The sequence below is a fragment of the Vulpes lagopus genome, chromosome 8 (assembly GCF_018345385.1).
Source record: "Vulpes lagopus strain Blue_001 chromosome 8, ASM1834538v1, whole genome shotgun sequence".
Taxonomy (NCBI): Eukaryota; Metazoa; Chordata; class Mammalia; order Carnivora; family Canidae; genus Vulpes; species Vulpes lagopus.
The window spans coordinates 92,167,518-92,181,608 of NC_054831.1; the positions used below are offsets into that span (position 1 = coordinate 92,167,518).

General features: G+C 35.1%; 1 protein-coding gene across 1 annotated transcript in view; it reads left to right on the plus strand.

The window, feature by feature from the left end:
• The window catches only part of MTREX (Mtr4 exosome RNA helicase), a 104,061-nt gene that overhangs the window by 53,286 nt on the left and 36,684 nt on the right, over positions 1-14,091 (plus strand). The window contains exons 17-19 of the mRNA XM_041765631.1: positions 791-963; positions 1,402-1,470; positions 13,814-13,942. Coding sequence (XP_041621565.1) covers positions 791-963; positions 1,402-1,470; positions 13,814-13,942 — 371 coding nt within the window. The remainder of the gene's footprint in view (positions 1-790; positions 964-1,401; positions 1,471-13,813; positions 13,943-14,091) is intronic.

A 14,091-nucleotide genomic window follows, 5' to 3' on the forward strand; every position in this document is an offset into this window, starting at 1 on the left:
GGTATAGATTAGCTAAGAACGGTTAGATTAGCTAGGAACAATTGGGGAAAAGGGCGTGTGTTTTGGCTACTGAGTAGAGAAAGAACTGTGATTGAATTGCTGGTCCTCAGTTTTAGTGATCTCGACTCTGATGGTGGTATAAGTTGTCATGACAATAGCAAACTGGATTCTTGCAGAAAGTTAAAGCAATGTATTACTTGAAAGGCCCCAAATAGTTCTGTCTAGTGGGACTTTCTGCAGTGGTAGAAATGTTCTATGTCTGTGCCCTTCAAGTACGGAGGTCAGAAACCACATACGGCATTTGAGTATTTGAAATGGTTCTGGTGCTATTGAGGAACTAAATATTTAATTTTTTTTAATTTTCATAAATTTTAATTTAAATAGCCATATATGGCTGGTGTCTCCTGGCACTATATTAGAAAAAAAAAGATCTAGCACTCTTCTACCATTACAAAAAGTTTTATAGGACAGTGCTGTGTTGAACAGTGTAGGCCTAGAATTCTTATAGATAACCCCTTCTCCCACATCCTAGGAAAAAAACAACTTACCATAATCACGGCCAATTCAGACTCAATTTGAAGATTCACAATTAATGAGTTGGAGGAATTTAATGAACCTTAAATGTAGAAAGAAAATGCTCAGAATGACTTGCAGTTATATCTGAAGTTTTTCCATAAAACTTCTAATGTATGCAAGCTGACTTTGTTTCCTATGTTTATTGTAGAAAAACAGATGTATCTTGGTATAATTTACGTAAATTATTTTAAAAATATTTTACATGTATTTACAGAAGTAAAGAACTCAGAAGAACAATATAATAAAATAGTAATACCAAATGAGGAAAGCGTCGTCATCTATTATAAGATTAGACAGCAGCTTGCCAAACTGGGTAAAGAAATTGAAGAATATATTCACAAACCAAAATACTGCTTACCATTTCTACAACCAGGTCGTTTGGTAAAGGTATGTCGTTTTTGGATAAAGATTCTTCTAATTGTTGCTCTACATTAACTATATTGTTTTTATACCATTCACATGGTATTGAGTGGGGGTGGGATCCTGTGTGAAGTCCTTTTAATCTCCACTGATTTTCATTTGTATGCAATTTTAAGTCCTGGATGAATTATAAAATATAAAAGATCTCAGTTTCAGAACAAATACATATTTTAGAAATTTGTTTGCCAACTGACATGTTCCTGTTGCTGTTTTAGCGGCCTATGAAATTTGATGGTGATTTTTTTCTTGAGGTTTAATATTTTTTCCTTAAGTTTAACAGCAATCTTTCAAAAAATATTTTACCAGGAAAACTCAAAGTTTTATTAGCCCATAATGTGGACATGAAAGTCTAAAATTGCTTTTGAACATAAATGTTTTTATTTACTTCCTTTTTTTTTTTTTTAGGTAAAGAATGAAGGAGATGATTTTGGCTGGGGAGTAGTGGTGAATTTCTCAAAAAAGTCAAATGTTAAGGTAAACTATTGCCCTTAAGGTAGAATCATATATAAATTTCTAGTGAAAAGTTTTTTCAGACTCGTGAAATTGATCAAAGTAGAAATAGTGTTACATTTAAGAGAAGTTATAATTAATTTTGCCATAATTACGTTTTTGAATAATCTTAAGTTTTGTCTTTAAAGTGCTGTTATTCAATAAATACATAAATAAAGTGCTGTTGGGATCCCTGGGTGGCACAGCGGTTTGGCGCCTGCCTTTGGCCCAGGGCGCGATCCTGGAGACCCGGGATCGAATCCCACATCGGGCTCCCGGTGCATGGAGCCTGCTTCTCCCTCTGACTGTGTCTCTGCCTCTCTCTCTCTCTCTGTGACTATCATAAATAAATAAAGATTAAAAAAAAATTTAAAAAAAAATAAATAAATAAAGTGCTGTTATTTTCCGAACAACAGCAAATTTTATTTTCATGACAGTTTATATGTCTTGTTTGAATTCATCAATACTTTTTAATTTTACTCTTTAAATTGAATATAAGAAAAAATAAGCTTCTGATACAGAAAATTCAAATTTTAATTTAGGATTATAATAGAAAGTTGAAGAATAGGTATTAAAAAGAGCTAGTCAGTTTTACTTATTCTAAGGGAAAACAATAAAATTGGCTTTGGTCATTATTTATATAAATATTTTGAAAAGATTATTTGTATATAAAATCAAGGAAAATTTTGTTACTTTGTTAGATGACTGCTATCTTGAAATTAAGTTAGCCATCCTGTTATATTTTCTGTGTCTCCCAATATATGACCTCAGGCAACATTTTTTATCTCCATGTTTATTTTGTCTTCTTTTTAAAGATTTATTTATTAGAGAAAGAGAGCACAAGTAAGGGGAGTGGCAGGGAGAGGGAGAAGCAGATTCCCTGCTGAGCAGGAAGCCCAACATGGGGCTTGATCCCAGGACCCTGGGATAATGAACTGAGCCAAAGGCAGGCACTTAAATGACTTAAGCCAGCCAGGCGCCCCTATTTTTCTTTATCTTTAAAAATAAATAGTTTGTAGGGCATGTAAGTTACAGGAACTTGGATCAGTCTATTGGATACCTGACTCTTGATATCAGTTCAGGTCTTGATCTTGGGGTCGTGAGTTCAGGTCCCACATTGGGTATGGAGCGTCCTTAAAAAAGAAAAAAAAAAGAATAGTTTGCATAAGATGATATGTGCTTTCTCTTAAGGTTGACCATCTCATGCTTTTGCCATCATTAACTTCTCTGCCCCACCTAGGTATAGAGCAAATAGAAATTAAATTTTGGAATTGGAAATCGCTCCTGAAATATGTAAATGAATTTAGAAATACGGAAATCATTTTTTGGGATAAACAATTAAGTCCATAGGTTTAGGGATGCCTGCTTGGTGGAGAGCCTGCTTCCCTCTGCCCCTCCCCTCCTCTTGTGCTCTCTCAAAGAAGTAAATAAAATCTTAAAAAAAAAAGTTCATAGGTTTGTGATGGGTACTTTTGTGAATGATCGGCGATTAATTCCACTGAAGAACTTCTTAAGGATAGTTTGTTATTACTGTTTTGATAAATTACCATCTTCATTAGAAATATTTGTAAGATTTGTTTTTTAAGTATTGTCACACTTGTTGCCTCATTTGATCCCAATTTAATAAGCATTCACTGACCGCAGACACAAAATCTTTGTGCTTACTCATTTGGTGAATAGCAGAAAGCAGATAATGAAAATAAAAGGCAGAATAGTATAAATACTTGAGTATTTTATACTCAAATAAGTATAAATACTTGAGTAAAGATAAAAGTAAAGTGCATTTGGAGGGCATAGGAAGAAATTATGTCTGAGCTATTAGAGATGGCATCTAATTAGGAAGATAATTTAAAATTTTTAAAGGAAACTTGGAGAGTGAGTAGCATTCATTTGATGGATATTTACTGCTGGAGAAGCAATGATATGTAGCAGGCCCAGAACATTTCAGGTAGAGTGAAATCTTTTAGAAGTATTGAAGTTAATCACAGAAAATGGTTAAAATACAAATATGAATATATTAGATCTAGATGTAAACATTTGAAAGGTAGGTGTTTGAAGATTGGATTGGTTGGTTTGCTTGGGTTTAGTTTGGTTGTTTGTTTTTATAATCTGTTTATTTTTGAGGGAGGGATTGATCCGATCAGAAGTTATTGTTTTGACAGTTTTGGAAGATATTGAAAGAGATAGCACAGTAGATGCAAGTTTGTTAATTAAGGAGACTTATTTTTGGATTCAGAAGGAAGATGGTAGTAGAATAAGGGTTCAGGTGGAGGAGACTGAGGAACTAAGAATGGACAGTCTTGTGTGAGAAGGTGGGGGAGTAGTTTTAGTGATGATAAGATTTCAAGCTTGGTTATTTGAAAAGTTGGCTGTATTGAGCCAACATTATTAAACTGGATAAAGTCTGACTCTCTCATGCTGCCTCCCCTCATCCCCCCGCCTTTTAAAAAATACATAATGAAGTGGAGCTTAGAATTTCAATCTTTGTCAAGGCTGAAATTTGACAAAGATCACCTGGGTATTACTCATTTGAGCCATGACTAGAACTCAGATATGACTTACAGGCTTTTTTATATTTTGTATTTCATCACCTTCAGCCATGAGAAAACTATTAAAATGCTTGCCTACCTCTTCTCCCTTCCAAAGACACACATTATCTTCTTTAGGAATTATTACTAGTAACAGGTATGATCTTCCTTGAGAAGAACTTGAAAGGATAGTTTTTATTTAAGCTGATGCCTGTTAAGTTCTGTTTTTCATGTATGATAAAGAATGTGGCCGTAAATACTTAATGTTGTGGTTCCATTCATACTTCTATAACCCATGATGAAAAAGCCTTTCCCAGTTTACGCATTCCATAACTTGTCTAGATCTAAGAGAATATTGGCTAGGGCAAAATTTTTCTTACCTGTAATGTACTGAAGTGCTATATATTTCTATCACTGCAGGTTTTACATTTCTTGTGTGTTTCTTTTTTCAAGTCTTATTGAGATAGTATTAACATACTGTACTGTTTACCCAGTGACTTTTAGTAAATTCACTTCCACCACAGTCGATTTTAGAACATTTTCATCCCCTGAAAAGGAAAAAGAAATCTTTGTCATTCCCCCCTGTCCTCTCAGACCCTCCCTCAGTCCTAAACAGCTGTTTATCTACTCTCTATATTTTTGCGTATTCTGAAAATTTCATAAAATTGAATCATAATATGGTATTTTGCGACTGGCTTCTTAGCATGTTTTCAGGGTTTAAGCATGTTGTAGTGCATTTCAGCACTTCATTCCTTTTTATGATTAAATAGCATTCCATTGTACAGATACACTACATTTTGTTTATCCATTCATTATTTGATAGGCATTTGGACTGTTTCTTCCTCTGGACTATATGAATAATGCCCCTATAAACCTCCATAGCTGAGTTTTTGTGTGGACATATGTTTTCATTTCTCTTGGGAGTGAAATTGCTGGGTCCCATGGATACTGTAAAACCATTTAAAGAACTACCAGGTTGTTTTCTAAAGTAGCTGCACCATTTCACATTCACATTAGCAATGTATGACGGTTTTGAATATCTTCACATCCTCACCAACACTTAATTCTGACTTTTTAATTACACTTGGTGAATAATAGTATCTCATTGTGGTCTTGATTTGTATTTCCCTGGTGACTCATATTACCAAGGATCTTTTTTATGTGCTTATTGGCTATTTGTATATTTTTGGAGAAATATCTTCAATTCTTTTGCCCACGTTCAAATTGAGTTGTCATTTTATTACTAAGTTATATGAGTTCTTTATGATATTTGATTTCCAGATATTTATCTCCCATTTTGTGGATTATATTCACTTTTCTTGATAGTGTCCTTTGAAGCACGAAAGTTTTTAATTTTGAGGTAATCCAATTAATTTTTTTTTCTTGTTCATGATTTTGATGTCATATAAAAAATTAGTGCCAACATCAAGGTCATGAAGATTTACTACCTCTGTGTTTTCTTCTAAGAGTTTTATAGTTTTAGCTATTATATTTAGGCCTCTGATCATTTTCAGTTAATTTTTGTACATGGTATAAGGTAAGGGTCCAGCTTCATTCTTATCCTAGCCCTTGCTATTGGAAAATTCCTTCGTCATTAAATGATCCTGTCATCTTTATCAAAATTCAGAAGATCATAGGCACATAGATTTATTTCTATACTCTCAGTTCCATTCCATTGACCTCTGTGTCTATCCCAATGCCAATACCATATGGTCTTCAATTTACCATATCTTTGTAGTTAAGTTTAAAAAAAATAAAGACTTGTGAGTTCTCCAACTTTGTTCTTCTTTATTTTTATTTTATTTTATTTTATTTTATTCATTTATTAATGAGAGACACACAGAGAGAGAGAGAGAGAGAGAGAGAGAGAGAGAGAGAGAGAGGCAGACACACAGGCAGAAGGAAAAGCAGGTTCCATGCAGGGAGTCCGATGTGGGACTCAGTCCCGGATCTCCAGGATCACGCCCTGGACTGAAGGCGGCGCTAAACTGCTGAGCCACCCAGGCTGCCCTGTTCTTCTTTTTCTTTTTTTTATTTTTATTTTTATTTTATTTTTTATTTATTTATGATAGTCACAGAGAGAGAGAGAGAGAGAGGCAGAGACACAGGCAGAGGGAGAAGCAGGCTCCATGCACCGGGAGCCCGACGTGGGATTCGATCCCGGGTCTTCAGGATCGCGCCCTGGGCCAAAGGCAGGCACTAAACCGTTGTGCCACCCAGGGATCCCCCTGTTCTTCTTTTTCAAGATTGTTTTGGCTATTCTGGGATCCTTAAAATTTCATATGAATTTAATTAACTGTCCATTTTTACAAAGAAGTCAGCTGGGATTCTGTGAGGGCTTGTGCTGTATCTTTATCAGTTTGGAGAATATTGCTGTCTTAACATAATTGAGTCTTTCAGTAATGAACAGAGCATGTTTTCCCTCTTATTTACATACTCTTTTTCTTTTTTAAAGATTTATTTATATGAGAGAGAGCGAGAGAGCATAATGAGTTTGGAAGTGTTCCCCTTTTCTGTTTATTGAAGACTTTTTGAAGAAATGGTATTAATTTTTTTTTAATTGGAATAATTTGGCAGTGAGAATATCTGGGACTGGGCTTTTATTTGAGGGAAGTTTATGATTACTAAGTCAGTTTTATAGGGTCTGTTGAAATTGTTTCTTTGGGTTAGTTTCACTGATTTCCTCTCTTAGAAATTAGTCCATTTCATCTAAGTTACCTAATCTACTGTATAAAGTGGTTCCTGATATAATTTATAATCCTTTTTAATTCTAAAAGATGATTAGTAATGTCTCCACTTTTACTTCTCTCTCTCTTTTTTTTGGAGCTCGATTTGTGCCAACATACAGTATAACACCCAGTGCTCATCCCGTCAAGTGCCCCTCTCAGTGCCCGTCACCCAGTCACCCCATCCCTCCATCCCCCTTCCCTTCCACTACCCCCTTTTTGTTTCCCAGAGTTAGGAGTATCTCATGTCACCGTCTCTGATTTTTCCCACTCATTTTTCTCTCCTTTCCCCTATATCCCTTTTACTATTTTTTATATTCCCCGTATGAGTAAAACCATATAAATGTGTGTCCTTCACTGATTGATTTACTTCACTCAGCATAATACCCTCCAGTTCCATCCACGTTGAAGCAAATGGTGGGTATTCATCATTTTTAATGGCTGAGTAATATTCCATTGTGTGTGTGTGTGTGTGTGTGTGTGTGTGTGTGTGTGTGTGTACATCTTCTTTATTCATCCATTTTTTGATGGACACCGAGGCTCCTTCCATGGTTTGGCTATTGTGGACATTGCTGCTATAAACATTGGGATGTAGGTGTCTCGGCTTTTCACTGCATCTGTATCTTTGGGTAAATCCCCAGTAGTGCAATTGCTGGGTCGTAGGGCAGTTCTATTTTTAACTCTTTGAGGAACTTCCACACAGTTTTCCAGAGCCGCTGAACCCGTTCACATTCCCACCAACAGTGCAAGAGAGGGTTCCCCTTTCTCCACATCCTCTCCAACATTTGTTGTTTCCTGTCTTGTTAATTTTCACCATTCTCACTGGTGTGAGGTGGTATCTCATTGTGGTTTTGATTTGTATTTCCCTGATGGCAAGTGATGCAGAGCATTTTCTCATGTGCTTGTTGGCCATGTGTATGTCTTTGGTGAAATTTCTCTTCATGTCTTTTGCCCATTTCATGGCTGGATTGTTTGTTTCTTTGCCATTGAGTGTGGTACTGGCACAGAAACAGACACATAGATCGGTGAAACAGAATAGAGAACCCAGAAATGGGCCCTCAACTCTATGGTCAGCTAGCATTCGACAAGCAGGAAAGATTATCCACTGGAAAAAGGACAGTCTCTTCAATAAATGGTGCTGGGAAAATTGGACAGCCACGTGCAGAAGAATGAAATTAGACCATTCTCATACACCATACACAAAGAAAAACTCAAAATGGATGAAAGATCTAAATGTGAGACAAGATTCCATCAAAATCCTAGAGAAGAACACAGGCAACACCCTTTTTGAACTTGGCCACAGCACCTATTTGCAAGATAGATCTATGAAGTCAAGAGAAACAAAAGCAAAAATGAATTATTGGGACTTAAGATAAAAAGCTTCTGCACAGCAAAAGAAACAGTTAACAAAACTAAAAGACAGCCTACAAATGGGAGAAGATAGTTGCAAATGACAAATCAGATAAAGGGCTAATATCCAAGATCTATAAAGAACTTACTAAACTCACTTCTCATTGTAATAATTTGAATCTTTCATTTAGCTACGTTTGTCAGTTTTGTAGATCTCAAAGAACCAGCTTTTGGTTTCATTGATTTTTTTTTTTTTCTGTTTTTCAGTTTCATTAATTTCTGTTTCATCTTTATTAATCCTTCTGTCTGCTAGCTTTAGGTTTAGTTTTCTGTCTCTTTTGTGTTTCTGTGTATGTGTGTCTTAAGGTAGGAGATCAAGTTATTAATTTGAGATCTTTTAGTTTAATATAGGCATTTATGCCTGTAAATTTCCTTCCAGATATTTTAACTGTATCCCATAAGTTTTAGCATATTTTTCTTCATTTTCATTTATTTCCAAATATTTTCTAATTTCTCTTTTCATTTTTTTCTTTGACCGACTAGTTATTTAGGAGCGTTAATTTACAGGTATTTATTGATATCGTTGGTTTTTTGTCTTCCATTGTTCTTTTGTTATCTATAGTCTCATTTCTTTTTTGTTTTTCTACTCTTACTGCTTTCTTTTAAGTGCTTATCTCCTAACATAATATTTCAGTTTATTTTAATGATTTCTTTCTCTACTTTTTATGTTTTTTTTTCTCTGCATCTCTAGTTTTTGTTACTAGTGTTGGCTAGGGCCTTCCATATTTAATATTTCCATATTAACTTAATGGAATAAGTTTCAGATTTATACTGAATTCCAATGAGATATCAAAAATTACTCTGGTATACATGTGTTCCATTTTCCCTCTTTTTGTGGTATAATCTATAAATGTTACAGACCCAGCAATATATGTTAAAATTAATACTATGATTTAAAGCTTAGAGAAGGAGAGTAAGTATTTATTTATAGCTATCATTATATTAATCTCATTATTTATCATTTTTGGTTCATTTTATTTGTTCCTGTGGATTCCAGTTATCCTCTGGAGTTTTTGCCTTAGCTCAATACAACTTTACTCCTGATCACCTCCTTTGTGCCACTATTGGCAAATATACTACATTCCTATATGTTACAGACTTAACAATTCAATATATACATATTACTTTATTTTCAAATCATTTAATAGAAAAAGAAATAATTCTTTATACTGTCTTTTTTAGTTACATAATTACCTTTACCAGTGCTCTGTTTATTCATGTAGATTCAGATTGATGTCTAGTGTCACTTCTTTCAGCCTTAAGAATTTCTCTTATTTTTAATTTCTTTTTATTTTATTTTTTTCTCTTATTTTTTATAAAATGGGTCTACTAGCAACAAATTCTCTGTTTTTGTTTATCTGGGAATATCTATTTTTGAAAGATAACTTTTGGATATATAGAGTCTTGGTTAACAAGTGTTTTTCTGTGAATATGCCAGCCCACTGCCTTCTGGTCTCCCATTGTTTTTGCTGAGAGGTTTTTGCTGTTAATCTTAATGTGGTCCCTTGTAAGAGATAAGTCTTTTTATTTTTTCCTCTTGCTGATTTCAAAATTCTCTTCTTCGGTTTGGCTTTCTGCATTTTTACTGTGATGTAAAATGATGTCTCTGTTCATCATTGAATTTCCTGGCTGTGTACATTAATGTTAATTTGAAAAGTTAATTTGAGAAGTTTTCAGCCATTATCATCAGGAATCATTATTTTTTCATCTCTCACTCTTCTCCTTGCGCTCACATTATGAGTGTCTTGTACTTATTGGTATGCTGCATTTGTCTGAGGTTCTAGTCATTTGTCTTCTTCCCGACCCCCCCAACCCCTGTTTTATGGATTACATAATTTGTATCAATCTATGTACAAATGTATTACTGCTTTCTTCTGCTACTCCACATCTTTTGAGCCCCTCTAGTGATTTTTTTCATTTCAGGCATTTATGAATTCAAAAATTTTCTTTTTGGTTGTTTTTATCATATCTATCTCTTTATTGATATTCTTTATTTGATATGACATTGTTATTGTACCCTCCTTCTTTAATTATGGTTCCTTTAGTTGTTGGAAAATATTTATACTGGTTACATTTAAGTCTCTATTTAATCTAACATTTGGTCACTCTCATAGGCTTTTTCTTCTGTTGCTGTTTTCTGGTATATAGGTCTTGAATCATACTTTTCTGTTCATGTATTATAATTTTTTCTTCGAAACTGGACATTTTAAATAATACATGGTAATATTCTTGGTATTGGTCCTTTCCCTCCCTTCACACATGTATATTATTTGCTTATTAGTTTAGTGATAGCTAAACTTATTAGCTATCTTAATAAGATAAGATAAGATAAGATAAGCTAAACTTATTAGCTATCTTAATAAGATGCTAAGCTTATTAGTTTAGTTTAGCTTAGCAATTTAGCTAAATTGAGTAAAGTGTATTCCACCCCAACTCATAACCTTCATTCTGAGTGACACTTTAGGACTTGTGAACTAGGTGAAGCATGGAGGCAGTATCCTCAAATATTTTTTATAAGATTTTATTTATTTATTTTTAGAGAGTGGGCGTATGGGGAGGTGACAGAGAGAGAGAGGGTGGGAGCCAAGCAGGCCCCTGCTGAGCAGGGAGTCCCAAGTAGGGCTTGATTCCAGGCCCCTGAGATCATGACCTGAGCTAAAATCAGGAGTTGGATGCTTAAGAAACTGAGCCACCTAGGCTCCTAAAATTACTTTATAATCTTTTTTTTTTTTAAGAATTATTTATTTATTTATTTATTTATGATAGACACAGAGAGAGAGAGAGAGAGAGAGAGAGAGAGAGGCAGAGTGTGTCACAGGCAGAGGGAGAAGCAGGCTCCATGCCGGGAGCCCGACGTGGGACTCGATCCCGGGACTCCAGGATCGCACCCTGGGCCAAAGGCAGGCGCTAAACCGCTGAGCCACCCAGGGATCCCCCTATAATCTTTTTTTTTTTTAATATTTTATTTATTTATTTGACAGAGTATGCACACAAGCAAGGGGGGGGGGCAAAGGGAAAGGGAGAAGCAGGCTCCTTGCTGAGCAGAGAGCCTGATGCAGGGCTTGATCCCAGCACCCTGTGATCATGACCTGAGCCAAAGGCAGATGCTTGGGGATCCCTGGGTGGCGCAGCGGTTTGGCGCCTGCCTTTGGCCCAGGGCGCGATCCTGGAGACCTGGGATCGAATCCCACATCGGGCTCCCAGTGCATGGAGCCTGCTTCTCCCTCTGCCTGTGTCTCTGCCTCTCTCTCTCTCTCTCTCTCTCTGTGACTATCATAAATAAATAAATAAAATTTAAAAAAAAAAAAAACAAAAAAAACAAAGGCAGATGCTTAACCAACTGAGCTACCTAGGTGACCCTATTTTATAATCTTTAAGAATTTTTTTTTTTAAGATTTTATTAATTTATTCACAAGAGACAGAGACACAGGCAGAGGGAAAAGCAGGCTCCATGCAGGGAGCCCGACATGGGATTCAATCCCAGGTCCCCAGGATCACGCCCTGGGCTGAAGGTGGCGCTAAACTGCTGAGCCACCCAGGCTGCCCTTTAAGAAATATTTTTAACAGCAAATTACCACTTAGTGCCATGACAAGAAGTGTTTGACATATGCTCCCATAGTAACACTTAAGATGTCTTTGTAATGTTGTGATTTAGGTAGCTTTACAAAAGAAAGATTACATATATGATATTCTTGAGTTCTGATGGTCACTTCTATGATTATTGTAGCTTAAAGAGAAAGAATATTAAATTTAAAAATAAAATCTATAGAATTGGAACTAAATCCAACAAAACAGTTTTAGATGATCTGGATACATTACAGATTGGTCATAAATCTTAATTTATTTCTGTTTAAATATTCACTTGTCACCTAATACTTTGGAGTTAATTCATTCATCAAACTGTGGATTTTTTCCCTGCTGGAAAACTAAAGATAATAGTCATTGATTCTCCTTACAAGTCATTTGTCCCCTGGAAGAATTAACAGTTGGGTCATGACTTCTTAGCTCGTTGTTTTATAAAATCATTTTGTATTGATTAAGCTTTACATAACACATAATCTTTGCAGATAAGGTCTAGTTGAAAGTACTGTGCACCTTTGATTTGTGTCTATACCAAAATGAAGAATGTTTAATCAAAGTTTAATCAAAACTTTTTTAAAACCATATTTTGAAAAAAATATATAGAAGAAAAATGGGTTTTCTTGAGGAATAGAGCTTATGCTGTAGAAATTTGAACTCAGATAATTATGATTGTATTTTTGGTTTGTATTTGGAAATGTATTTTACTATTGGTAAGTGGTTGGTAGTTTATTGCAGAAATATTTTGTAAGCATGGGTTTATTGTCATTTCTTAAAATTTTTCAGTTTTTTTGTTTTAAAGATTTTATTTATTCATGAGAGAGAGAGACAGAGAGAGAGAGACAGAGAGAGAGAGAGAGGCAGAGACATAGACAGAGGGAGAAGCAGGTGGATGCAGGAAGCCCGATGTGGGACTCAATCCCATGACTCTGTGATCAAGCCCTGAGCCAAAGGCAGATGCTCAACTGCTGAACCACCTAGGTGTCCCTAAAAGTTTTTCAGTTTTGAGCAGTAATTGTGCCTGGGGGGTGGGGGAGGGTACCAAGCAGTCAATCTTTGACATGTTCATTCCTCAATAAAAATAACTTTCCTTAAAAAAATAATAAATAAAAATAACTTTCCTAACCCATTTTATGCAAATGGGGATCACTCAATGAATTAAAAAGAAGAGAGGAATTCTTTTTTTTTTTTTTTTTGAGAGGAATTCTTCACTAAAGAAAAATGTCTTACTGCTATTTGAAAAATACTGCTGTCAAGCAAATTATTATAAATTACAGATATAGGGCAGCCCCAGTGGCGCAGCCGTTTAGTGCCGCCTGCAGCCCAGGGCATGATCCTGGAGACCCTGGATCAAGTCCCATGTTGGGCTCTCTGCATGGAGCCTGCTTCTCTCTCTGCCTCTCTCTCTGTGTGTGTCTCTATGAATAAATAAATAAAATCTTTTAAAAAAATTACAGATATAATTAATCCTTGGATCTTGAAAATCATGTTTTTATTAAAGAGTATAAAAGAAGTCTTTTAATAAACTGTTATAAAACCACATTATAGAAGTGCCAGTGTACTAAGCAATAAACTAATCTACTTTCAGTATAATTTTCTTGTTGTTTAATTAGGATAATTTGAAGATAGAGTTTATTATTGTAATTCTGGTATAATAAATAAAATTATAAACTAATCACTGGAAACTCAGTGGCATTTTATGCCAGTTAATGGGTCATACTTATTTTTTTCAAGATTTATTTATTTTAGAGAGTGAGTGAGAGCAGGGAAATGGGCAAAGAGGGAGGGCAGCTCATAATATTTAAATTCACAAGTAACAAGTCTACAGCCATGGCACCCTAAACACACACATATTCGATCTCATCTGAATTCATTAAGTATCCAGTAATTTCTGTGGTTTCTCATCCAGTGGAGCATGTTGAAGGATGAAGGACATCCTTCATTTCATGAAATAAACATTTATTGTGTAGTATGTGCCATTCATAATGCTAAATGCTGAGAATAGAGTCCCTGTACCTGTGGAATTTAAAGTTTGTGGACCAGTTTTTAAAAAATAATGAGCTTCTTTATCTTGTTTTTTTCTAGCCTAATTCTGGTGAACTGGATCCTTTATATGTAGTTGAAGTACTTCTGCGCTGTAGCAAAGAAAGTTTGAAAAATTCAGCTACTGAGGCTGCAAAACCAGCTAAACCTGATGAAAAAGGAGAGATGCAGGTTTGCACTTTATTTTTCATATTTAGGTATCAAATATTTTTTGAATTATTTATAATCACTAGATTTCCTGAATGTGATTATAATGAACATACTGTCTTGATTCTAAATTGAAAGTTTTCAAGGTTTTTAAAGGTATGTTAAAGCCATCT